This window comes from Macrobrachium rosenbergii, chromosome 4, assembly GCF_040412425.1.
Source record: "Macrobrachium rosenbergii isolate ZJJX-2024 chromosome 4, ASM4041242v1, whole genome shotgun sequence".
NCBI classification, from domain to species: domain Eukaryota; kingdom Metazoa; phylum Arthropoda; class Malacostraca; order Decapoda; family Palaemonidae; genus Macrobrachium; species Macrobrachium rosenbergii.
Window position 1 is genome coordinate 69,888,161 of NC_089744.1, and position 25,681 is coordinate 69,913,841.

The 25,681-nt window shown below is 39.8% G+C and overlaps 1 protein-coding gene and 1 long non-coding RNA gene across 3 annotated transcripts in view; one reads left to right on the top strand and one right to left on the bottom strand.

The window, feature by feature from the left end:
• LOC136835626 (uncharacterized oxidoreductase TM_0325-like) lies at positions 1–21,058 on the top strand. 2 transcript variants are annotated; one of them, XM_067099402.1, is made up of 6 exons: positions 1–182; positions 3,187–3,326; positions 7,609–7,714; positions 8,369–8,535; positions 10,500–10,670; positions 20,392–21,058. In XM_067099402.1, the coding sequence occupies exons 1-6, from the start codon at positions 119–121 to the stop codon at positions 20,548–20,550; spliced, it is 807 nt and encodes a 268-aa protein (XP_066955503.1). In that variant the 5' UTR covers positions 1–118; the 3' UTR covers positions 20,551–21,058. The 2 variants fall into 2 exon arrangements, with proteins under 2 accessions (XP_066955503.1, XP_066955514.1); XM_067099413.1 differs by lacking the exon at positions 1–182 and adding an exon at positions 1,026–1,381.
• Positions 17,082–25,681, bottom strand: part of LOC136835629 (uncharacterized) — a 22,640-nt gene continuing 14,040 nt past the window's right edge. The window contains exon 2 of the long non-coding RNA XR_010852215.1: positions 17,082–17,202. This is a non-coding gene — a long non-coding RNA (uncharacterized lncRNA). The remainder of the gene's footprint in view (positions 17,203–25,681) is intronic.

Sequence of the window (25,681 nt, forward strand, 5' to 3'; positions counted from 1 at the left end):
CCGTGTGTCAGCTGCCATCGCTCGAAGGAACGCAGCTTATACCGTACAATATTCCAGTCTATTTCTCTCTAACCATTGTTGTCTCGATTCATGTACAATCACCACTACTTCCATTGCCATGCAAGCATTCCGATCATGTACTCATAATGTTCCACCGAATCTTCTGTGTCAACTGTCAAACTGTATGTATGTTTCTGTTTGTGAAGACGCCAAACGTCTCGCCATTTCACATATTATGCTACTGCATTGTATTCATTAATCTGCCTCGGATCTCATGCAAATGTCTATATGTGGAATTTCCTGGCCTTTCCATTGATATATGTTTTATCATTGTACGTTTATTATATCTCTCACAATCGCCATCTGTTTGTCTGTCGTCAAGCACAGATGTCCGAAACATAATCTCTGTTTTGCCTTGTGTGTGTGTGTGTGTGTGTGTGTGTGTGTGTGTGTGTGTAGAAACTACTTTACGGCTCGCACCAGCCATGGCAGCCAATAATAACTTCGAAGATTCTGTAATTTAATTCAGTAAGGAACCACCAATAAACTAGACAACACCCAGCCAGTATGTCACTCAAACCCTTTCCTTAAAAACCTTTAGTAATGCCTACAGTGCACCCCGTGAGGTGTACTAACCACCCACCGTGACCGGGGAAATGGGTTTGATGTACAACTGCAGTTTCTCACGTGTAGGTGCGTGAGGAACCTGATGCCCCTTGGGTTTTTATGGCACGGGAGGTTATCTACGATCCAAAGTTCAGAGGATGCTGTATTTTTTCTCAAATCAAGCATTTGTCATAGAACTAGTTGTTATTATATATATATATATATATATATATATATATATATATATATATATATATATATATATATATATATATATATATATATATATATAATGTGTGTGTGTGTGTGTATTCTAAACATTGACAGAGAATGATTTTCCCTAATTCCCTGAAACGCAAAGAATTGTTGTGACCGTGATACTGTATATATCCACTTAATTGTTTAGCCTACACTTCGGTGGGCTTTGGTAGGTTTACCCCACCGGGCCACCCCTACCAACCCAACAAATGCCCAAACCGCGGCCCTGACTATGTCCGCGTCATCGCGCTTTGAGAGTCGGTTACTATCTCAATTCTCCCCCCTACCTCCCCCCCAACAGAAGACCCGAAAGTAGATCACATGGATACCGTTAAGTTTCCCATGTGATCGGTACTGTTGATAACACTCGCTCCAAGTAAATTAATTTTTTTAGCACAGCGTAAAGATCAGGAGAATAGAAGTGTGGTGGTGAGGCCTGGCTAAAATATATCTCCCTTTCTCAAAATGTCATCGTCTAATGGCAGAGGACTCAAGGGAAAAGTGGCCTTAGTAACAGGTATGATTAAATTACATTAAGCTTGGCTACGGTAAGTTAACGGGATGGTGATATTGGATTTGATTGAGTTTGAGGCTTAGTGATGTTCTTTAAAATAATGAAATCTCTTGCTGGCAGGCTATACCTGCGTTGCCCAATCTGTATGATTGAAATTGCTGTATATAGGCATAGGCTACCAATGCCGGCCATTCCAATTACCAAGGTCCTATCTTCAGTTCAGAATCAGCAGTCCAGGAATCTCATTTACTGACATGGGGCTAAAACCGGTAAAGGTTGTTTTTAAACCTACAGTCGAGTAAGAATGCAGGACAATACTATGAGTATTATCTTTAATAATTTTCTGCACCCCTTTTTTCGGCATTTTTATTATTAAGCAAACAAAGTATATTAATCAAACGATACTTTTACGTCTTAACCCATCCCCCTAGGCTATAACCAATAATAATGGGGGAACCCCAATGCAAACGGGTTTTTTGGGGGTTGAGGAAAACCTAAAATCGTGTGCAATGCACCAGTCTGAAAGATAGTAAATGTATAAATCACAACAATATCTGACAAAACAGCCTACACAGTTCACACATCAAAGGTAACACTCAATTCTAAAAGCATGAAAATCTATTAAGGACTGTTACCGGGAATCCTAAGGGGGGGGGGCAAAAACTAATGTGACCTTGAGCACCGTAGGAGTCATAGAGTATAATACAGGGGTGTTTCTTTATGTAACCTAACCTATGGTGATGGGTCCTTGCCTGGCATGGGGAAAGAGAGAGCGAGGGAGAGGAACAAAGCTTTGGCCCTGGACCCCAACCTAAGTAGAGAGTACCATAAAAGTCAAAATACTGGAATAGGCCTACAACCCAACCTATGCTAGGGTGTCAGGTCCTTATTTGGGTGTTGGATAGACCCCACCCCTCCTAACCAAACCTACCCTATGGCATCAGGCCCTTACATGGTTGTTGGATAGACCTCACCCCTCCTAATGTCACCTTGGGAACCATAGCCTAAATCATAAAAATGAAACAAAAACTAATATCAACCTAACCTTGCACACCTGGTTGTAATTGGCCAGGGGGCTTCCCCCCTGTCTCTTCCTTAGCGTTACAATTAGTATATTCCTTACCTTAAAGTTTGGAGGTACACAGTTCAGGTGCACATTTCCTATTGTCCCATTCTCATTCTCAGTAACTTAATTGACTGTCATCCAAGGTTTGTTCTGTGAAGGAGAGACACTTATTAGTGATTTTTTACATGTTCATTTATTTCAAATTGATCACTTGAGATCTCCATCAAGATGTCTTACACTGCACATAGACATCTCCCCCCTTCCTCAACTTGAAATATCCTTAAGGCTTAAGACTAGTACTTGGGTAAGTATTGGAAAAACTAATAATACAATGGTAAGAAGATGGGGTTCATTCCTTTGCTTTTTAAATATCATGTGTGCTTGGGGAATGATTAAATTACACTTGAAAACAATCTTAATATCTTTTGTGGTCAGCTGAGTATATACTGCTTATTTCACAATAAACAGAAGCCTGAATGTTTTAATTTTTACTGTTTTTGGGACTTTCTAGGTCTGAGTTTCCTCCTCATATAATTTCAAGTTCTGTGCTTGTTTGCATCAATTTTGGCCGTAGATATGTTCCACTGAATGCAGGTTGTCTTATTTTTTGTTTAAATTTTTTCTTTGTAACTACTGCATATACAATATTTTTTAATTTTATTATATCTTTGTAAATGTACTAGCCCCAAGAACAATGGATGTATAAACAAATCTTGTTATAATGTATATTCCTTATTTTCAGGTGCCTCATCAGGTATTGGCAGAGGGTGTGCTATAGCACTGGCAAAAGAAGGATGCTATGTTGCAATTACAGGTCGCAATGCTGATGCTCTTAAAGAAGTAACCCATCTATGTCATGAAGCTGGTGCTCCAGAAGGCAAGGTACAGTATACCATATTCCTTAAAGCTCATCAAAAACAAAGATTCTGAGAGATATTATAGTATTTAGGTTGGGTTCAGTCATTTTTTGTATAGCAAAACTGACTTGTCAAATCAATTCAGTGACTTAGCATGGTCACAAATATTTTCAAATGCATCCATTTAGAAGTCTGCATCAACAAAATTTTTTCATGAAGCTCAGATGCCAGTTGTAGCAGTATGAAACCCTACATATAAATGTAAGAGGTTCAGGGGTGGGCTATTTTTGCTGAATAAAACAATTGTGTTTCTATTGTGAAATAATTTTTAAAATAAAGCTGTATTCTTTCTTCTGTACAAAGCACATTTATACATTATACAGGGAATTTTGATTCTTGGAGGGTGTTGTAAATGTCCATCTTGTGTGGGAGGGTGTTGTAAATGTCCATCTTGTGTGATATACAGGCATTTTTCTATGTGTTGCATAATAAGTAGAATACGGGGTAATGCCAGAGGCAACTTTCGTCCAATTAAACTATGTCTGGACTCCTATCCATTGTCAAAGTTGTCTTTTTAAGTTTATACTGTAACTGGTAGATCAAAAATGGCATCACATGTAATAGCATGAGAGTGGTTCTGTAATTGCTACCATCAGGCTCTCTAATTAAACAATTGGCATTGTACTTGGAAGACAAAGTACTTGGAAGACAAAAATTATAGTGTGCTTAGTGTGGGAAAAAGACCCCAGATCTTTTTTATATATTTTTTTTTACAATACAAAAATCCATTCTGGATTTTCACCCTAATTGTCTAGCTTATAGAGGATGTTTTTCATGTTCTTTAAACTAAAACTAAAGTTGGGATTAGTGACTTTCTTACTATTATCTGCCCTATTTGACCTTTGTGAGAGCACGTTCCTGAACTGACATGGACTAATATGTAACACAGATGGCCTCTTTCACATGGGAAATACAGTACAGTAGAACCCCGGTCCTCGACCGTACCAGAACTGGACATAATCGGATTTTGACGCGAAATGTCAAGTAAATTTTGTGTGAGAGCTCGAAAAACAAACCGGAATCCGACCCAAAGAATCATATGATGTTTGTAAACAAAAGTGTTTCTGTCAGCTGCCGCTAGTCGGCGTTGTTGGCTATCTACATTCAGACATTTGGATATTATGTATACAGTATAGATGATAAAAATTTAGTACAGTACATACATTGTAGTACGTTCGTAACTGTTAATTTGTTTTTTTCCATAAAATATCCTTGTAAGCAGCATCTCTGAGTTAACCTTGGGCTAACCTCTTCTATAGATGAGAAAGTGTTTACATGGCAACCAGGGTCTCATGCTCAATTTTTCTTTTAGGCAGAGGCGCATGTGTGCATTTCTGTTGGGAATGCAATGTTTGTGTGCTGTTTGGTAGTGAACGACTTCTTAAGCTTCTTGGTAAAGATGTTAGCTTGAGGTTAACTCAGAGATGCTGCTTACAAGGATATTTTATGGAAAAAAACATGTTAGGGTATCATAACATTTACTGAAATATGTTTTACAGTGATTGTGTACACTATTCCAGTAGACTGTATGAAATTTACCATAAATTAATACTGAACGTAAACAGTGTTTATGTAATTAGTACTGTGATACGCCACCAGGATGACGCTTTGGTTTGTTTACATATGCTCATGCCACAAGCTGCTGAGTGCCAAGGTAACTTAGGAAATTTTTCTTAATTTTATGATAACAGACATACAGTAATTCAGCTTATTTTTAATGTATTATTAATTTACTTTAATAATCAGGCTTGTTTACCTGTTACAGTACATTCTGGTAGTGCCTATAGGCTACCTAGCCTAGCCTATGGCGCTCGGTCTACCATCGGTAATACGGCTGCATTGGTCGTAGGCCAATTTTTTTTATACAGTATGCATTTAAAAATGTAAAAAGTGCTTCTAATACGGTAAATTTTTCAACTCTGAACTTATTTAATTGTAATTTGTGTAATGCTTGGTATAAAAAGGCAAGGTTGGGGTAATGACTGGTGGTCAGGAACGAATTAATCCATTTTCAGTTATTTCGTATGGGAGAAATTGATTTGGAATTCGACTAAATCGAATCTTGACGCTTCTGGAACGGATTAGTGTGGAGGGCCGGGGCTCTACTGTACTCTTGAAATTTGATCATTGAAGCATACCTACCAAGGTGAAAACTCTCAAGTACCATCTGTGAGTTCACCCTTAAAATTATTCATTGCAGGAGAGAACTTAAGTCACACCTTGGCACTTAACAAGAATCTGCAATAGCTTTGAACTTCACATAAAGTAATGAGTGAATAGCTAGAATTTTAGTGTTGTGTGTGTTTTTTAGTAGACAGTTAATATTTTTATGTACATTTGTATTCAGGTTATAAATTGGAAGATTGACTTTAAAATGGTTGTTTGAATATCTCACTGCTCAGTACAACAGTAATAATTCATAGTTGAAGGACTGTTTAGGAAGAGGAGGATTTCCTCTTTTCTACATTATAATTTACTGTAGAGCCCTAATTCATGAAATGATAAGTCCAAACTCAAGGATATAAAGTCTTGTCTTGTAAACCCTAAAGATCAAAAGAGACAATTTATTTGTTTCATGATAAACCCATCAACCATAATTAACCACAGTTTGCAGCATCAGATAAAAAATGTGATCATTATTGTTTGTATGTCTTTAATCCATTAAAAATGCATAATTACCATCCCCATTCTTCCCAGCTTTGTTAAAGCTGTTTGGAAAAATAAAATCATTAGAGGTGGGCCAGACTACAGAGCTGGAGGATTTAATCATTTGTGTCAGTTAATGGTGCTGATAAGCGACAACAGTGTAGTGTTGTATATCAACAACCATTTGGGGGTGGTTTTCCTCCCTTTCTGCTTCTTAGCATGGCAGATGCACAAGTGGGCAGAATGCCACTCCATGAAACTATTAGCCAGGAACATTCAGGGCTGTCAGAAAATTATCTTTGACCAACTCAGTTACCAGGGGCAAGTTTCAACCAAACACTTGGTTCTTTGATTTCAGTTGTCCATCACCTCAAGGTACTCAGGTGAATGCCAGTCAGGTTTCCTAAACTCTTCATCACATACTCCACACTGCAGCAGTAACCAAACATGATACATATCAAGTGAAATTTCATTGCTCAAGGACAAGCACCACTCTTGATACCCAAATAGAATACCAAGACAGCAATCACTATACCAGTGGTCCCTTCATCATTGCATTGTAGGGAGGCCATTCTAGTTGTAGGAAACACCAGTGAGCAATGTACTTGCCACATGGCTGAATGGGAAACTCCCAGTGTTTTGTTCCCTAGCTCCAGACCCCTAGGCTACAAAGGAATGCCTTCCAGCACATATGGAACAACCTGGATATTACATCTTTTTCCTGTTCAGCAGGACCTGTCAGCTGATCAGCAGAGTGCGGTTCATCCCAGGACTTCAGCAGAACCTTGTTGAATTCTTATTACTTGTAAACTAAGAGGTACTTAAATCCCCAGGCTCTTCTTGGTGAAACACCTTAACAGGAACCCTGCAATCCACTCTTCTTTTTTGGCCCCAACTGGCAAGGTTCCATCAGTCTATAAAATCCTTCTGTTAAATTCTTCACAGCTGGAAACTATCCAGTGCCTCTTGAGAAAGAACAGCTTTTTTCTTAAGATTGTGCCGGAGATGTCGTAGACAGTTTGTAGATCTTCGGCAGGCCTGTATCAGTTAATTGCCTATGTGTGGTTGGTGTGGCATTAGAGGTGAGGTCTCTCTCTGGTTCAAGCCACCACCCAGCAGATTGCAGTTTTCCTTGTCTACTTCCATCCATGAAATTAAGGGCTGTTGCTGTGCTCTAAACCAAGAGTTTTGTGTTAAAGGCATGGATCTCATCCTCATAGTTCTTTATGCTCTTGAGAAGCTTTGAACATTGGTATATGTGTCTCGTCCTCAAAATCTCAGTGAGGTACTCTGAAAGCCCCTTAGCAAGGTACCAGGTAGAGACTTTACCCTCAATATGGTTTTCTTACTAGCCTACATCATTATACCCCATTCATAAGGACCACTACCTAATTTGGCCAGACAATTTTCCAAAAGAAAATCATTATAGTTCAATTTCACAGAAAGTTCCTTGCCAGTGAGCTCACTGATTTTAGTGAATGTGTGCTCTTGCAGTGCAATAGTATGTTTATTAGACTAATTAGATTAGATGAGACAATTTTTATAAAGAAGCTTTTCTCAAAATTTCATCACTAAGAAATTTCATATTTTTCTTTAAACAGGTCAAAAGCATACAAGCTGATCTCAGCGAAGATGCTGATTGTGAACGTGTTATATCATCAACTGTGTCACATTTTGGCCGTCTCGATATATTGGTAAATAGTGCTGGTAAGCATACAGTATGTGTGGGGTAAATTTGTGACTTGATTATTTTGTAAAATTTTATATTAGCAGTAGAAGGTGAGGATAAAATGTGAATTAATAAGTCTTAATGTTTTGTGCTTCTAGGTTAAGCAGACATCATGTTACAGTGGTCACTTTCACCATTAAACAAATTTATAATACTCAGAGTGGATGGTTTTGTCATGTGGTAAAATAAAGGCACATGTAATTAGTTATACTGTAGTACATGTTTACCATTAGTAATAACCACATTTTCAATTTCAAAACACATAACCAATTTGTCCTCAAATTTTTCACTAGCATAAAAATTAATAAAAATAATGCTCCATAGGGGGGTGGGGCCATCAGTGCACTGTAGGCATTAAGATTCTTTGCAGCGTCCCTTTGGACCTTAGTTGCAACCCCTTTCATTCCTTTACCTATTTTCTTATTCTCTTTCTTCCATCTTACTTTTCACCCTCTCCTAACAGTTGAAACATAGTGCAACTGCGAAGCTCTCTTCTTGTTACACCTTTTAAACCTTTCTGTTCTCAGTTTCCCTTTCAGCCCTTAATGACTTCTTAGGTCCCAGCACTTGGCCTAAATTCTAAATTCTATTTTACTGTATTCAGTCAAAATAATGCTTGTTTTTTATTACAGGAATATTAATTAGTGGTGGTATTGAAACTATTTCAATGGAAGACTATGACAAACAGATGAATGTTAATGTCCGATCTTTGTTCTTGATGATGAAATTGGCTTTGCCTCACATCCTGCAGCAGAAAGGGAATATAGTTAATATTTCTTCAGTGACAGGACTTAGAGCTGTAAGTATAATTCATAGGGTTATTTGAATCATAGGGTTATTTGAAAAATTGAAAAATGGTGAATGACAGAATGGACTTTGTAGTCTTGAAGCAGTAAGTATTTAGCATATTGTCCTGAGAACATTTGGAAGGGAAACTATTTTTTATTAACCATGTTTAATTTCATATCCAAGGATATACCTGTATTTATAAAAAAAAAAAAAAAAAAAAAAAAATCTTGCCCCAGGAGCAGTGACTTAATGGAAGTATCTCAGGATCCCTTTCAGCCATGATGGTCAGCATAATTATACTCAGACTGTTAGTGATATATATACAAAATTATATATTTCAGTACTCTCTACTTTAAGTAATGTTAACCTATAGCTTGAGCATACATAAATATATATCTCATTTTCATCCAAATTCCCACCCTGTAGGTTTCAAAACTCATATTTTAATTTAATAATCCTTCAAAAGCCTGTCCCTGTGTTAGACAATATGGTTGGATTGAGTTTGTCAAGGCATTCAGAACTCATAAATAAGATAATGTCTCTGAAAAATTACCTTTCTTAGTAAAATAATCTCCAGTACCTGTGAGCTTCTTAAGTAGGCAGTGGGTATGAAGAATTTATGAAGTAAACTGAAATAGTGTACAGCAAGTACAAAGGAACAGATTGAGCACAGTCAATTTAGGAACATTTGCAAGGAGAAAGTAGGAAGGAAACTGGTGAAGATGCAAACTAGAAGAAATATTGCTACAAAAACAGTTGGTGGTGACAAGGAGAAATATTAAATCTGGTGGCATGGCAGTGAGACAAGACTGGCTAAAGATGAAATGGGTAAGTGAGAAATAAGATGAATAAATGGAAGAATAATAAAGACTTAATTTATCCTAGGAAAGAATGCATTGCAAGTTTTCTTGGTATACTCTCCACAGTCAGGATGACCAGAATAAGAAAAGTAAGTATATCAAAGGCTATAAGATGCAGTGACAGAAGTGCTAGGGTAAGAGGGTACAGTATACAGTATTGTTAGTAGGAGACCAAAATGTCCACACAGGAACTAACAGTTAGTTTAAAGTATTTGATGGAAGATGTATCATTGGAGAGAGAAACCAAGGGGGGGAGGAAGCAGTACTGGAATTTTACAGTGTCAGGGATTAGTGACCAAAAACATTAAGAATCCCATAGAGAAGCAATAACATACAAATGAGAGGAAGTGGTAAAACATTGATTTATTATGTTAAGATGTACAGGTATCATCACAGAAAAGGATTGCAATGTTATACCAGGTTTAACTTGTACAGGTTTACTTGGGGAAGACCCCAGTAGGGGACTACTGCCTACAATGGGGTATGCAAGCTGCACAGTCAAACAATGCTAGAAGCTTTTATAGTTTCTTAGACCCCTGTGGCATTGCTCTCTGCTTGTTGGTCTGTTCCGGTGTAATTTCCCAACTTTCATTTTATTTTGTTCCTCTTTTTGGTCTCATTTAAAAATAAAAAATCAGGCCAAGCCCTATGAATATCTAGAACTGTGAAATTAGATTCTTATCAGACTACTGTATAGTTAAAAAACACTTGGCGCCAGTGCAGAATGTAAATCATTCATTTAGTAATGATCTTAAACTTTTTTGGAGTTGGTCAAATATATCTACCTGATTCCCATAATCTATAATTGATGAAACTTCATTTATATACTAACAGTTCCCTTAACATTAGATGAATGAATTATTATAGCTTTAACTTGATCATGACCATTTAATTGTTTAAAAAATAAGAGATAGTCTAAAATACAAGAGTAATGTTGCAGTGGAATAAACTAATCTATAAAATTAATTTGCAGTTCACTGATTTGTGAGTGACATTACTGTACAGTGCAGTACTCAACTGCAATGTCATTTTGAGAAAGAAAGACTTAGTTCTGTTGACAATTTTACCATTGTTTAGAAAATATTAGTGATTGTAATTATGTATCTCTTTCCAGTTTCCTGGGGTAGTATCATATAATATGAGCAAAGCTGCTGTAGATCAGTTAACTCGCTCTGTAGCTTTGGAAGTTGCTGACCGAGGAGTTCGTGTTAATGCAGTTAACCCAGGTGTCATCGTAACTGAAGTTCATAAAAGATCTGGCATGAGTGACGAGGCCTACAAGAAGGTAATGCCCCACATTTTATAAACAATTGTATTTTTATAAAGTAACTTACCAAGTAATTACATAGCTATAGTTTCCTCTTGCATGGCAGCTTAAATTCAAAAATTCACGGGTAATGCTTCAAAGTTTAGTGCAGATGACTGGTCCCACCCACTCATGGGAATACCAGGAACGGCCTAGCAGACAACCTCAGTCTGTTTCTGCTGCACTCAAGTAAACACAGAGTGTCGATGGTAGCTTTGTTCTTAAATTTGCCGGTTGGAAACCGGATTTCGGTGAAGTATTATCGCTGATTTCAGGTAGCCTTCAAGTCTACAGCTTTCAGGATCATTATTTTATTGTTTATTGTTTTGTTATTAAGATCTGATTCAGGTTTATCATATTTTGCTAGGCCACAGTAGTGAATTTGTAATAAAATGGGTTAACTACCAGTAGCTTAGTTTACCGCACTACCCCCTTTACTGGTTAACATAAACGTAAACAAATCATTCATTGCTGAAGCAATATTTATGGTAATGAATTACTTTCTGCAAGTCTCAATTAATGTTTGTGAGGATTTGTGACATGTCTGTATGATGATACTCTGTGTACTTCAACTATTCTTGGTAAAGGTTAACTTTCCTTTTCCGAATAGCATAATAAAGTAAATATTGTGTTTGCTACCTGTCCAACTTTTTTGGTAGTAAACACTTATCTGAAAGTCTCTATTACAGGATGGGCCAAAGTAGAGGGTTAAGATACAGATGGCTAAACGTTGACTTTAATGGTTATGGTGCTGTTATATCTTGCTACAATCGACTGTGCTTCCCCAATCCCAAACCACAACAACCCACAATGCGCCAGTCATAAGCAGGGCTTCGATATGTGCAATATAATACACAAGACTTAATACATAACAATCTCATTGTTTGATAGGATCTGAGATGTGTCTATGATGGTACTTACTGTACTTCGAACTATGTCAGTAAAGGTTAATTTTTCTTTTTCTGAGTAGCATAAAAAACTGGATATTGTGTTCCCTACCGATCGAATATTTTCGGTAATGGATACATATCTGTAATCTCGAGTTATGTTGGTTAGGATTTGAGATGTTTGTATGATGGTACTGTGTACTTCATAACATTTGTCCATAAAAAATTAATTGAATATATTATTACACTTTCCTTTGCAGAGAACTGAAAAGTGTAAGGGCAGGAATGCAGTAGGAGAGAATTGTGCTTAATGTTTTTGTTACAGTGAGCTTTAGCAAGAAGACATTCTCGCAGCTGAGAACCGTGCTTTGGTACTTGCCTCAGCAGTACATATACTAAACAAGATGACACGAATTGTGAAGAGTTCCACATTTTTAGCTAATACTAGAGTGCCCAGTAGCGCTTACCAGCTCCCGAGCTATTATCTTGCCTGGCACCAACTGCAGAGTGCTGGCACCCACTGTTGGGTGCTCAGCACCAGTTACTGAGATCCTGGACCAACTTTCTCCTACTGCTGGCCCTCCTGCCTTGTTTACCCACTTGCTGCCGCGCCTGGCTCCCTCGCTTCCTTCCCGTGCCATTGCCAGTCTTGTGTCAGGGTTAATAGATGTTACCCTTGTAATAATCGTGAAGTGTTGTGCAGTGGAGGAGGTGAAGATCCTGGCGCCAATTTTCAGATGCTCAGCGCCCGCTCTTAGGCACTTCGGTGTCCGTGCTCAGGTGCTGGGCGCCAGTTACCGAAATCCTGGCGCCAGCTCTCTCCTACTGCTGGCCCTCCTGCCTTTTTTATCCACTTGCTGCTGCGCCTGGCTCCCTCGCTTCCTTCCTGTGCCACTGCCAGTCTTGTGTCAGGGTCAACAGATGTTAACCTTGTAATAATAGTGAAGTGTTTTGCAGTGGAGGAGGTGGCTACTCATTCCTCGATGCTCCTAGACGAAGGTCACTGTCAGACTCCCATGCACCAGGGAGGAGGCAAACTGGAAGTCCAAGGGGGGTTTGCACATGGGTAGTCACCCCCTCAGTTGAGCCTGTTGCCGGTCCCAGGTATCAACAGACAGCCACTGGAAAGGAGTCTTACTGGATGTGTAGTGAAGGGGTAGCTATCTGGCCCCTCGGATCTCCTAAACCCAGTCCCATGCACCAGGGAGGAGGCATACTGAAGTCCATGGGAGTCTGGAGGGGTTTGCCCCCTGGTAGTTGCTCCTCAGTCAAGCCTGCTGTCCATAGGTGCCGATGGACATCCATTGTAAAGGCGTCCATAGAGATGTACTTTCTGAAGTTTTGCTAGCCTTCGGTTAACTCCTTTGCTGCAAAGCTGCCACTTGAGTAGCAGACGCTCCTGGCTATGCCACCGCGTCGCTACAGGTTAAATGGAGGCCTGTGGAACGCCAGTATTGGTGCCAAGTGGAACATAAGCTCCCGAGTGCCTAATAGCGCCCAAGCTTCCAATAGCACCCGAGCTCCCTATAGCACCAGAGCTCGTCTTCAAAGAGAGCTTCCAGCACCAGCTCTCATGCGTCTGGCATCAGCCTACTAGTGGCTGATGCCAGGCTCTCTTTAGCTCAGCGCCTGTCTCTTCTAAGAACAGACTGTTGTTCTTTTTTTTTTTTTTAGAGCAATTTCCAATTGAACGCGCCAAACTCTGGTCTTCAAGTGGCCAACTATAGTCTCTGATCATCGGGTGTCCTTCTTCAGTATCGGACTCCCTCCTTTGAGTGCCATACAAGTGCTCTTAGGCGGTTTTGTCTCTTTTCAGCATGTTCCACCTTTGCCTAGAGTCCCAGACAGGCCGAATTACTCCCTTTTGTGACATCAATTAGTGTCTCAGAGGACTGTCTTTTGTAGACAGGGACTTTTGTGTATGAATTTATGAGCTTGTTGAAGAAGGTTGTCACCTCTACAGGGGGTTGGGAGTCTGACTTAGTTTTTTTAAGGGGGCAAGACAAGTGTTTTTTGTCCTTCCCTCCCTCTGATGCTTAGATGGAATTAGTCCTGCAGCAGAAGTTGTCATTCCTGGTTGTATTCAAGACTATTGTTACCCATGGCCAATGTTTTGTGTATCTTATGGACTTTCCAAGTTCCTATAAGCATGTCAAACAGTTCCGCATATGTTGTCAGTCTGTATGAGGTGTCAGAGTCCACACAAGGCGTTATCGCACTTAGTTGTCTGCGAGTCTGCACGAGGTTCTACGAGTTTGCTCGCTTGCAGAGACCAACCGAACAGTCCTGTCGTCCACTCTCCAGGGGGATTGGGTGGAGTTCTTAGATATGTAGGATACTTCATTTCATGTCCACATACAGACTCCGAAAGATATCTCAGACCCGTCCTACGAGACAGGGTCTTCAAGTGTGAGAATTTAGGCTTCGATATCTGTGGCATAAGACTTCATTTCTTCTCGATCCTTGCTCACTCCTAGACTGTGGTATTCCTTTAGACAAGATCACAGTCCTTACTTTTTACATCAGCTCTCGCCACCAAGGGACAAGAGGGTTTTTCTATGGATGGTAGAATGTTTGTTCTAGTCCAACTGGAATTTCTGGCGGTTGAACTGGGTCGTCAGAAACTCCCTCTTACTCTCGAGTGGACCTTGAATCCCCTAAGCTGTTAGGTTGTGTGCTTCTGTGGGGCAGGCCAGTCTTGACTGTCTGCATCCTTAAAGGAATCTTCTAGACTGGGCAACAGACTCCTCTCTGCATGATCGTTTCAACCAGGACCTCTAAGCTCTTCCACCGTTTGACATGGTCAAGGAAGGGCTGGACAAGTTTTCAGGTTCATCGCAACCTAATGATGACAGTTTTAGCCCATTCTGGACTATGAATATTGGTTCTTGAACCAGATATGGTTGTTGGTGGACTCTTCACGACTCCTTCCACAATCCATTTCTATTTGGACAATCTCACTTCAAAAGATATACCACTAAAGGGTGGACGGCTCTTTTTTTTTGGACAGATTTAGACTGTCCGGGAGTTTGCCTGGAAGAAGTGAACTTTTCAAGCAACTGCGGAGACTTTTCAAGCAACTGCGGAGACTGTTGCAAGATGCAGACAGCAGTCTTCTTGCCAATTACTCCAAACTAAGTAGGCAGTCTTCTGCCGATGGTGTAACAGCTATAACATCTTGTCTGCGAATTCCTCTTTAGTTCTGATAGCAGAACTCCTCTCATACCTGAGGACCGCCAAGGGGCTCTCTTCTTCCACCTTCAGGGGCATAAAGCAATGCTAGGCTTACTATGTAAACACAAAGGTCTAGTTTCATCTTCTAACCAAGATCTAAGCGACCCATGAAGTCTTTTGAGACTTCCAATGCAGAGAGGAGTGTACTCCGTATATTAGAATTTGGACATAGCTCTTGAGAGGTTAACGGGGCCTTCTATTGCGCCTCTCCATTCCACAACAATTAACTTAACTAGAAAACTCTGTTCCTTGTAGCTCTAGCAAATGCCAAATGAGTGGGTGAGCTTCAGACTATAGACAAGTAAGCAGATTCTGCTCAGGGGGAGACAGTCTGTGAACAAGATCTGTTGGACGTCCCTGGCTCTGTGAGAGTGAGCGAAATGTCTAGTTTGAGCTTTCAGGTTTTGCCTGAAAAACCTTTTAATCAGAAGGCCATCCATAACTAGAGTGTCCAGACAAGATCCTGTCTCACCCTCAGTTTATGAATGCATGTTGTTTGAGACGCACTCTCAGTTTCAGGAGAGCTATTTGCCTACCTGTTAAAGGAAAGCTAAGACGCTACAATTGCCTCTACCTCATTAGCTTTCAGGCACTGTGTGCCCCTGATGTCCAGTCTGCAATTGACCTTCTGGAAGTGTAATTGATCTTCACTTCTCACTTTTTGAAGAAAGTTAAAACAGTATTACATTCTTGCAGTACTTTGTGATCATTATTAGTAACCAGCATGGCATCGCAGAAGGAAGCATAGGATTTTCTCCTATCTGCATCCATAACTGTCAGTGAATGGGTCGTGGTCTTTATTTCAGTGGTTATGTTTATATTGGTGCTACACTCTGGGCAAGGGCATTTGTTAAAGTTTTGCTAGCCATTGGATAACTCCTTGAGCTGCATAACTTCCACTGATGCTTTGCTGGCCATCGGAGTACTCCTTGGCTACAAAGCTCCCACTTTAGTAGAAGACGTGCCTGGCTATACCGCCACGTCGCTACAGGTTAAGTTGAGCACTAACCTGAGGCAGTTTTCTACTGCAGGCTCTCTTAACTTATAAGGAACGGCAAGCATTGTTTCATTGCTAGCAACTTTTTCTGTTTCAAATTCATTAAGTATCTTAATGTTTTGGAATAGAGTATGTCCATGTATCCCACCTCCTGTCAGTGTGGGAATCAGCTATGTAATTACTTGGCAAGTTACTTATAAAATGTCATTTTTTTATAATAAAATAAAGTTTTATATATACTTACCAAGTAATTACATGATCAGAGCCCTCCCGCCTCCCTTCTGATGGACATATGGCATAAACAGATTGGGGTTGTCTGCTAAGTCATTCCTGGTATTCCCGTGAGTGGGCGGGACCAGTCATCTGCACTAAACTTTGAAGCGTTACCCACGAAATTTTGAATTTAAGTTGCCGTGCAAGAGGAAACCATAGCTATGTAATTACTTGGTAATTATATAAAACTTTATTATAAAAACTTGGTAATTATATAAAACTTTATTTTATTATAAAAATGTCATTTTTCCTACATATACAAACCAGAGCCTGTTATATAGAAGTATTTCAGGACAAGCTGCATGCTGTTGTTGAAGTGTGATATCACAGTGGTTAGTTGATGATACTGTATATATATATATAGGCAAGTGGCTGGGTATTGCCCACTCACTTCTTGGTAACCCAGCACTTTCCCTTTGGCATCAGGAACTATAAGATAGTATGGTTGGATTATGATAAAAGTCCCTCTGTTTTTCATATTTAGAAAAAATGCTAATTTTTTCTAAATATAAAATACACAATATGGTGTTGTAAGAGAATACAAACCATTACCTTTCATATAGGAGACTTACTCCTCTGGTTGGAGGATCATATCCTGGACTTCTTGTATAAGAAACTTACTTCTAAGGTGGAAGGATTGTATGTCAGAATTGGCTGTTCCATGATGACCACTTGTGTCATGTTCCCTGACTTGAAAAGTGAATTGGGGAAAAAATTACTCTTGCAACCTAAACAGCCTAGAATCAGAATGCAGAGGCTGATAGGCCCCCAGAGCTAAAGAAAGTTTTCTCTGAAAAGTCTGTATTAGAAAAATCAGGAGGAGCCTGGGGATGGGAGTACAGTTTTTAGGCAGTTTTTATCGTAATGAGAGCCAGTTACAAAATAATGAGCCCAGGTGATAAAGCATAACCCTTTCTCCTTGTTTTGAAAAGGGAGAAGAATGAGTCACATTTTTCACGTTAAAGCTTTAAGGTAAGGTACATTGCTGTGTAAACTCACCTGCATTATGTCCACTCCAATATGTACTCAGCCTGAGTGCTCTCTCGTCCTCTTACCTTACACAAGATGGTTTTTCGCGAAGGTAAAGCTTTGATAACAAGACAGCATTGAGCAACAGGACCTAGGAGATATAAAAGTACTTGTTAGATAATAATACTTATCAGTAGTTTCACCAGACCATTGAGTAATTAAACTTTACTGTAGTATTTTACGGACACAAGCAGTCTCATTAAGACATCTTAGAGTAAAACATAACCAGGTAAAAGCATAAGAAGAAACTTTGTATTGATAGGCACATAAAAAATAATTGCAATTAAACAGTACCATCAGTAGCTCATGAATTTTGTGTGAAACATATCAAGAACAGGGAAGAGGAGAATACATAGAACCTGCTCAATACAAATTATCAGTAACAGTAAAAAATAGATAAAAAAGCTAAGATTAAATTAAAAAACAAAAGCAGACTCAATTACCAGAATCAGACAAAGCTAATTTAGCTCATTTCCTTAGGTAGTCATGACTAGTTTACAATGAGCTAGCAAACAGAATAACACTTAACAAAGCATAAAAAGATTACAAAGAGAAAATCTAATATTTAAGCATAGCAGGATTACTTTCTTTTCCATTAGTATAAAATAAAGGCCATACCATATTTATACAAGAGACAGTCTAATCATCACATTGGTCTCTGGTCTTGATCTTTTCCACCTTTGTTGCAGTAACAGAAACAACCGAATTTGTTTTTTATCATTCATAACCCTTTACTCACATTTTAGTAATAGGTTGTTACCTGTGTAACGAAAGTTATGTGAAAAAATTATTTTTGCAGCTTTGTCTTTGGCCTCTCAGGCAGTTGAAAATCTTCACCGAGCTTAGCCTCATCAGTATCCTCAGCTTTGGCTTCTTGCTCAGCCAGAATTCTTAGCCAAATTTAGCTTCATTATGAATGAACACATGTTCAGAAATAGGCTCTATTATCTTTAGCCCGATGAAAAACATCTGGAGCTCATAATATCTTTAACCCAATGAAAAACATCTGGAGCTCATAGTATATATCTTTAGCCCGATGAAAAATATCTGGAGTTCATAAGCACAAGCGTTAGCACTGTCAAAAGGCACAACAGAATGAGCCTGTTGGCTGGCTGACTCAAGCATGCACAGTGCTGCAAGAAAACAACCACTTTCTTTTAAAGGGCACTAATGCTTGTAGGACATTCAAAGAAGGAATGTGAAATAATAGTAAGTATTGGGTGTTTGAAACAAGTTGTTTCCAGTTTTGTTCCAACTTTTGGTCAGAGTAATAATTATTTTACATGTGGGTGAATCACTGGCCAACCCTATTCATACTGTTACTACAGGGACATTTGGCAGGAATTTCAACTTCAGATGGTATATTTCCTCTTAATGTCATATCTGTACCCAAAAATCTTAAAATTCTTGTACAGTAGCTCGCCCAGATAATGGATTAAAGCATCCAAGCCTACACTGCTATAAAAGAAACACTGATATATCGTTGTATATATACGTGAATACGTGTTTTTGCTATAAAGTACAGGTATATTTATACCCTGTACCCTGCAAACTACTGTAAAACACTTATAATTGCATTTTTTTTACAGTTCAATGATTTACTAATTTTAAAATATTAATGTAAACACAGCAAAATATAAAATGTTTAATAAAAATAAAATCTTAATAAATTTGTATTAAAGTGTCATACAGAAGTGTGACAACTAATCAAGTTAGTCGTTTTCTAACATAGTATGTATTGAAGTCATTCCGTTTTCCTTTTTGCTATAAAGGTATTTATATAAACAACCAGTACCTGTAAAGTAAGATAAAAGCCTTATTATTAACCTGTTAGGCGTCACTAACATACCTTGGTCGGCCGCACCCCATATCACACTGCCTTCAACGGAGTAACACATTCTACCTCTTGCAAGGCTGGTGCGCTACTAAATTCAGTCCAAACTTCAAAATGTTCTTCCCTCATACATATTGTAGGAACATCAGTTGGTAACACTATGAGCTAAATTAGCAGTAAATGGTAACTTTTTTTACAAGGGAAAGACAGTCTGGCAAGAGGACAACGACCTCCACCTCCCGCTACGCTTTTGGCGTTCATTCATAAACAACTGATTTCTTTTTGTTTGATCCCATTTATCCCCCCCCATAATGAGTGATCTAAAGCGAAAGAAAATCTTTTGCCTGAAGAGAGATTATCACTACTCGTTGCAGAGAATGATGATGAATATGATAAAAGGAAATAACAGTGCCTTTTCCATAATCAGCACAAAAACTAATTTTCTCTCTCTCTGTCTGCTGTGGATTCTACAAACTTTTTGTTCAGGATAAGGGAAACCCCATGAAGTTCCTTTTACGTTTCGTTCACCCAAAGGTGTGAAATTTAGTGTTTAGGATAAGGGAAACCCAGAGGAGTTTTTTTTTAGAAGTTTTTTTTAATGACAGTCACGGAGCACGTTGTAGCAGTAACGAACAACGAACAAATTTTCCTTCCAGTTTCTAGATGAATATATAGAAAGTTTGCCTACAATATCAAGTGCACTAAAATGGTATGACATGAATGAAAATGAAATGAAACAATTCATTAATCTACTGGCTCTTTGTTTCAAGGAATAGCATTCGAAAGGATAATTTTTTTCCTAAGTTTCATGCTTATAATCTTTAGCATATAAAAATGCAAAATAAATTCTTTCATCTTTTCTTATTCTACATTATTCATTATTGTAATATCTTTGTACAAAAATCAATATCAGTGTAAAAAAAGAACATGAAAAAGCATAAAAATTAGCATAGACCAAATGACCGCTCTGCGAGTAAGATAATGTGATGATACAGGTTCTGCGACATCTCTCATAAAGGATGCTTAACAGGTTAATATAAACTGCAGGACAGAGTACAGTACAGTATTGTAAAGTGAAATTACAGTGTACTGTTAGCATAAACATGTATTCATTTGTGATTGATGCACTTTCTTCCATACTCAAACTCTTGGCATTCCTTTTGGCACCTGATTTGAAAAAACAGTTCGGTGCTCAATCTGGAGGTGAAAACCTAAAATTGATATTTCCATTTCACACTGATATATCTGGAAGTACGATATACCACTGTCTGTGATCTCAGTGTGCTTCTGTATATACTGTATAAGTATTCCTAGGTTATATTCCAGTAAGAAGCTTCATGAAAAATGTGCAAGTTATTTGTAATAATGTCTTATATTTCAAAGATTGTCAAGATTGTCTTCAAAATTATAGACATTTAATTATTAACATTATTATCCATTTTTCAGTTTCTGGAACATGGAAAGTCAACACATGCCATGGGTCGTGTAGGTGAGGTCCAGGAAGTTGCTGATGCTGTCATATTTCTTGCCTCTGATAATTCTTCCTTTATTACTGGAGCTACTCTTCCAATAGATGGTGGACGCTCTATTATGTGCCCTCGCTAATAAAAAGTAATAAAAAAATATCTACCTAATTGCCAGTACAGTGTTAAGAAATAAATGGTTGTTAATGAAACTGTGAAAAATACCTATTTAATACTGCTATAATTTCATACTGAATGACTGTGTTAACAAAACTGTTGTAGGTGAATTTATTTACTCTTAAATATTGGGAGTTTTTGGTTACAAAAACTCCTTTACAAATTTTGAGATTGTAAATGCCCAGTAATTTGTAACATGAATTTGAATCACAATGAACATGATTGATATTTCAGAGATAAATTTGTGAGTAACAGGCATGAAGATTGCATAAAATGAATCATGAAAATAAAATCCTTTATTAAAATTAATTAATTGTAAAATAAATTCTGTGTGAACTTATCTGCAAGAAATTAGGATTGGCAAGGATCAGTCGCATTCTTGTGAGACCAAATATGTGATTTCATAAATTTTGGTAAGCTGTTTTCTTAAGATGTGGAAATGTTTTGAACCAAAATAAATTTTGTTAAAATTATATGAATGTTAAGATATTTTCCTCAGCTGTTTTGTATGGGAAGATTATTTCTTCTAACAGTAACTTCGTGGTTGATAGTCTTTAATTATGACTGAATAGCAAATGGCCATTCAAATGTATTATTCTGAAGGGAAATATCTAACTTCTAAGTTGCTAATTCTGCATATAGAAACATACATTAGAATGGAGATTCACATGAATTCCTCTCTTAATTTCTTTCTCCATGCATGATTTTGTTAGTGAACTGTCAAATCATTCTTCTGAGTTTAAAAGAGATTTTTCACCTAAATTAAGTGTAAACAGATAACTGAAAATCCTTATATAAATAATAAAAGTATGATGTCTTAGTGATACATGTTCTTTTTAAAGATAAGGAGAATGTAAAAAAAAATTTTTTTTTATGTTTTTAACAATGAAACATTTCTTGGTTGTGGGAAAGGTAAAAGAAAGTGAATCACCAGTAGGAAGATAAATAAAGGGGTAACAAGAATGATTCAGGATGGTTCTCAGACAAGCACATGAGCAGTTCAGAATCTGAAATGGAACAAACCAACAGAGCACTCCTGTTAACTCCTTGGGTAAAGTGAGGCAAAGCAATATCAAGTGTGCATGTAGTGGTAAATTTAGATGTATGAGTAACAAATAGTGGTGCATTTAAGGTGTGAATTGCCTTGACTGGACAGGCTGCTGCTTTTATATCATGAGTTTAAATATAACAACCAAAATTAGCCTGTATTAGTCTCCAAATTTTACAAATATTTTTTAATTTACGGACATTTCTTTTATCTGCAGAAAGTGAAGAGCATCCACACTATTTTCACAACTTGGGCAACTCTCTACACACCCTAAAATAATGTTTTACTTCTGAAGTGTCTCTATGAAAATATAACCCCCAGACTCCTGGCCCTTTTTTGGGGGTTAGGGGCAACAAAAACAACTATCTGAATTTGAAGCTCATTAGCCCAAAGGGTTATCTGGCCTCCTGATACATATTAAAATCTGAAACCTAGCAACAACTTGTGGTATAACCTAAACTTGAACATTCAGGATATGCCACAGCTAACAGTCATAAATTTTTAGCTTAAACAAAACTTTACTTGGCATTTACCATTTAACTGCAGAGATTTACCAGCATACTGCATGATGGCTACAAAGGCTAGGCCTAGTAAAACCCATCAAAATTAAGTTAATAAGCAAATGTTTGATGAGCTGAGGGGCTAATGTATGTACTTAGATTTATGTAGTTGTTCTTGTCAAATGAACTTGTACTATCTAACCTTTTACTATCACTTTTTATCTTAGTGTCCAGTGGCCAAACATTTCTAAACTAGGTGTGTGTGAGTGTGTGCAGGTTTGTGGGTTTGAAGAGCATTCCACAACTGGACCTACTCCACCCCTAAACATATTATCTTGACTTATGCATCACACTAGGTCCAAAGAATATTTTTATTATATTATAAGAACTACACAAAACAAAGCTGTAAACGACTAGGACAGAAATGTAAGCCCAAGAGATTGGACTAGGGGAGAAATCTTTTCTGCAAAACCATCTTAAAACACTTGGTTTCCAAAGTCTCCAGTCTTAGCTTGCACAATAACAATACTACCAAATATATCTGCATCTAAAGGGAACCATTAGCACTGCAGACCCAAATCCATATGATTCTTGGTAAACATGAAAGAACAGAGGGAAAGTAAAAAAAAATAATTAAGTATTTGTATGTCAAGGAAGCCAAAAGATGCACAACACTGAAACACGTATAGATGCCAAAATGAAAACGGAGTAGGATTAATGCGATTCCTTTCTATATGAAATGAATGGCGTGATGATGACGGTCTTTGGTATATCCTCTGGTGCGACAGGTACCTGAAAGTATGATTTAAGAAGGCCCAATTTAGTGAATACCTTGGCTCCGTGAAAGGAGGCCGTGAGGTCTTGCATGTTGGGCAAGGGGTAGTGGTCGGGTTCCGTTGCAATGTTGAGACGTCTGTAGTCGCCGCAAGGTCTCCAGGAGCCGTCCTGGTTTCTGCGCCATGTGGAGGGGGGAGGCCCACAGGCTGGAGGCCTTTCTGCAGATTCCCATCCGCTCCATCTCTGCAAATGCCTTCTTCGCCTCCTGAAGGCGCTGTGGCGTAAGTCTTCGGAACTTCGCGTGTCGGGGGACCTTTAGTTGTTATGTGGTGGTATATGCCATGTTTGGCTGGGGCCCTGGGGACTTGTCGAAGTTCGGGCTTGAACTCTTCAGGGAACTCCATCAGCAGGTGTGTGTACTGGTGGGGGGCGACGGAGCTGATGGTGGGTGCCTTGGGTCCCGCTGTTAATGGGAGAGACTGGCAGGAGTCAGTATTGAGGAGGCGCTTACGCCCCACGTCGACCTAGCAGGCCGAAGTCCGTCCCCCAGGAGCGGGGTTCCACGTCCGCACGATGAAGTCCCAGGAGTAACTCTGGCCAAGGATGGAGATCGACAGGGGCCTGGTGCCGTAGGAGAGGATGGGGGATCCGTTGGCGGCCGGGTCTGGTTTCTGGTTGCGGTCCTCCTGGATGCCGGGAAGATCGATCTAAAGGCCCCTGTGTCGACCAGCATCATCCTGCCGGAGACGGTGTCGCGGACGTAGCAGCCTGCTGGTTCTGGGCCCCTGGGTTTTTCGGTTGCCATGGCGGTTTGTCCTGCTGGCCGCCGCCACCCCCATTTTTTGAACGGGCGAACGAGCAGGGCGGCAGGCAGTTTCGGGCATCTTTGCCGAACCACTTGTGGTAGCGGCAGAGGCCCGTGGAACTCCCTTTGTTTTGGGGCGGTGGACGCCTCCTGGCGACGGCGTTGATGCCCTGCTCCGTTTCTTCTTCCGGCTGGACAGAGCTGACCAACTGTGTGGGCGCTTTTAGCCGCTGTGTGGCCTTCACGCAGTCCGTGAAGTGCTGCGCCGTTTCTATGAGGTCGTCGAGAGGCATGGTGTAGGGGTGAGGAATCTGGGTGCGGACCTCCGGGAGGAGCTGGCGAAGGTAGATCTCCCGCGACAGGCTTATTTCCTGCCGCTTTTTGGTGCCGTCAAAATCTGGTAGTGACAGAAGGTCCTCGACCATGCTCCATGCATCTCTTGCGTTGAGGTCATGCCGTGGGTTGACGGCGAGGTCGATAGCATGGGCGGCCCGCTCAGCGATAGGTAGGGAGCACGTTTCGAGGAGGATCTTCTTCGCGATGTTGTATGTGAGGGGGTGTGTGTCGGGTACCCGCGAGGCGAGTTTTCTGTATACCTCCTCCGGGAGGGCGTTGAGGACCGTGTCGGCCTGCAGGATTTCGTCCGTCAGGTGCGCCACCCTGAAATGGCTCTCAACCCTACGCAGCCACATTGTTGGGTTCCCCTGTATAAAAGGTGGCAACTTTACGGTCAGAGCGGCCCGCAACTGTGCTGCCGGGCCATGGAGTGTTCGGGGCGCTGGCATGGGTGCAGGAGGGCCTCGGTGCGGGGACAGGCGCAGGTGCGATGGGAGGAAGGTAGACCTCCGAGTCCGCGAGGTCCACGGTTAACTGCACGAAGGAGGGGATGCCCGCGTCCGTGCTCGCTCTCTGCCCTCTTACTGGAGTGGGGTACTCGCGTCAGAACGCACTTTCGTGTGCTGTGTGGGTCCGTTAGTGACGCTGGTGGGTTTGCCGACGAGAGTCAGCACGCTCAAACACTGGTTACAGCGCCGTGTTTAGGCCGCTAAGAGTGTTGGAGAGTTCCAGGAGCCAAGACTGAGTCGCCGTGTCGGTCCGCTAATGGCTCCAGGATACTCCGGGGGGTCACCACTGTAAGAGGTGCAAAAGAAACGAGCAGGTAAAAGTTACTGCTGGTTTATTACAGATTCAGGCAGTTTATATAGCGGCCGACTGGTGCCAAACCGCGGAAGACAATGACATTGAGCGTGACCTGAAGTCAAAAACAATTAACAATAATATACGGCGAACAAGTACAATTTACAATACAAAAACATACAGAACTCCAATATGGATACAGTCTTGATGCCTGCGAATAAAGAAACATACGATACATAATTTGTGACAGTTGGACAAATACATATAAAGTTGAAATGGTAGAAAATGCGTGACCTGGCACGTTAGACGTGACGAATTGAGTGCAAAGAACATGGGAAGTCACCAAAGAAAACTTGCTCAGCGGAGACTTAATTAATGACACCTTCGAAGCACTCCGCTGACGTAGATGTGGTGACTTTACATGATGGTGACCCATTTTCTATGCCGCTCCTATGATAACGGGTCACGGAGGATCAGCCATACTCAATCATTCAAACTTATCTATGTAAATGTATACCTGTTACTAACTTATTTTGCATATGTTTCTTTTGCTCGTGTCAGAATGTTGTCAATTTGATCATTGTCCATTTTTGCAAGTCAGAGTGTATTTATTCATTGTATTTATTGTCAAGAGTAATTGACCTCAGGTCACCCTGGTTCTCACTGTATTCCTCGGTGCGACGTCAGTCCGCCGCTATATAAACCGCCTGTGTCCTCAATAAACCAGCAGTAACTTTTCTCCTGCTCATTCTTTAGCACCTCTTAAACATTCACTTTGGAGGCCATGGGACAGACACCTGCCGGAGAGACCTCGTGTCCCAGGAAGTCT

What these genes read in the sequence shown, in the direction of transcription:
- LOC136835626 (XM_067099402.1), top strand. Translation starts at nt 119, where the DNA reads ATGCAAGCATTCCGATCATGTACTCATAATGTTCCACCGAATCTTCTG. An exon ending in TCTGTGTCAACTGTCAAACT is followed by an intron (nt 183 to 3,186) that starts GTATGTATGTTT and finishes CCTTATTTTCAG; the next exon opens with GTGCCTCATCAGGTATTGGC. An exon ending in TATATTGGTAAATAGTGCTG is followed by an intron (nt 7,715 to 8,368) that starts GTAAGCATACAG and finishes TTTTTATTACAG; the next exon opens with GAATATTAATTAGTGGTGGT.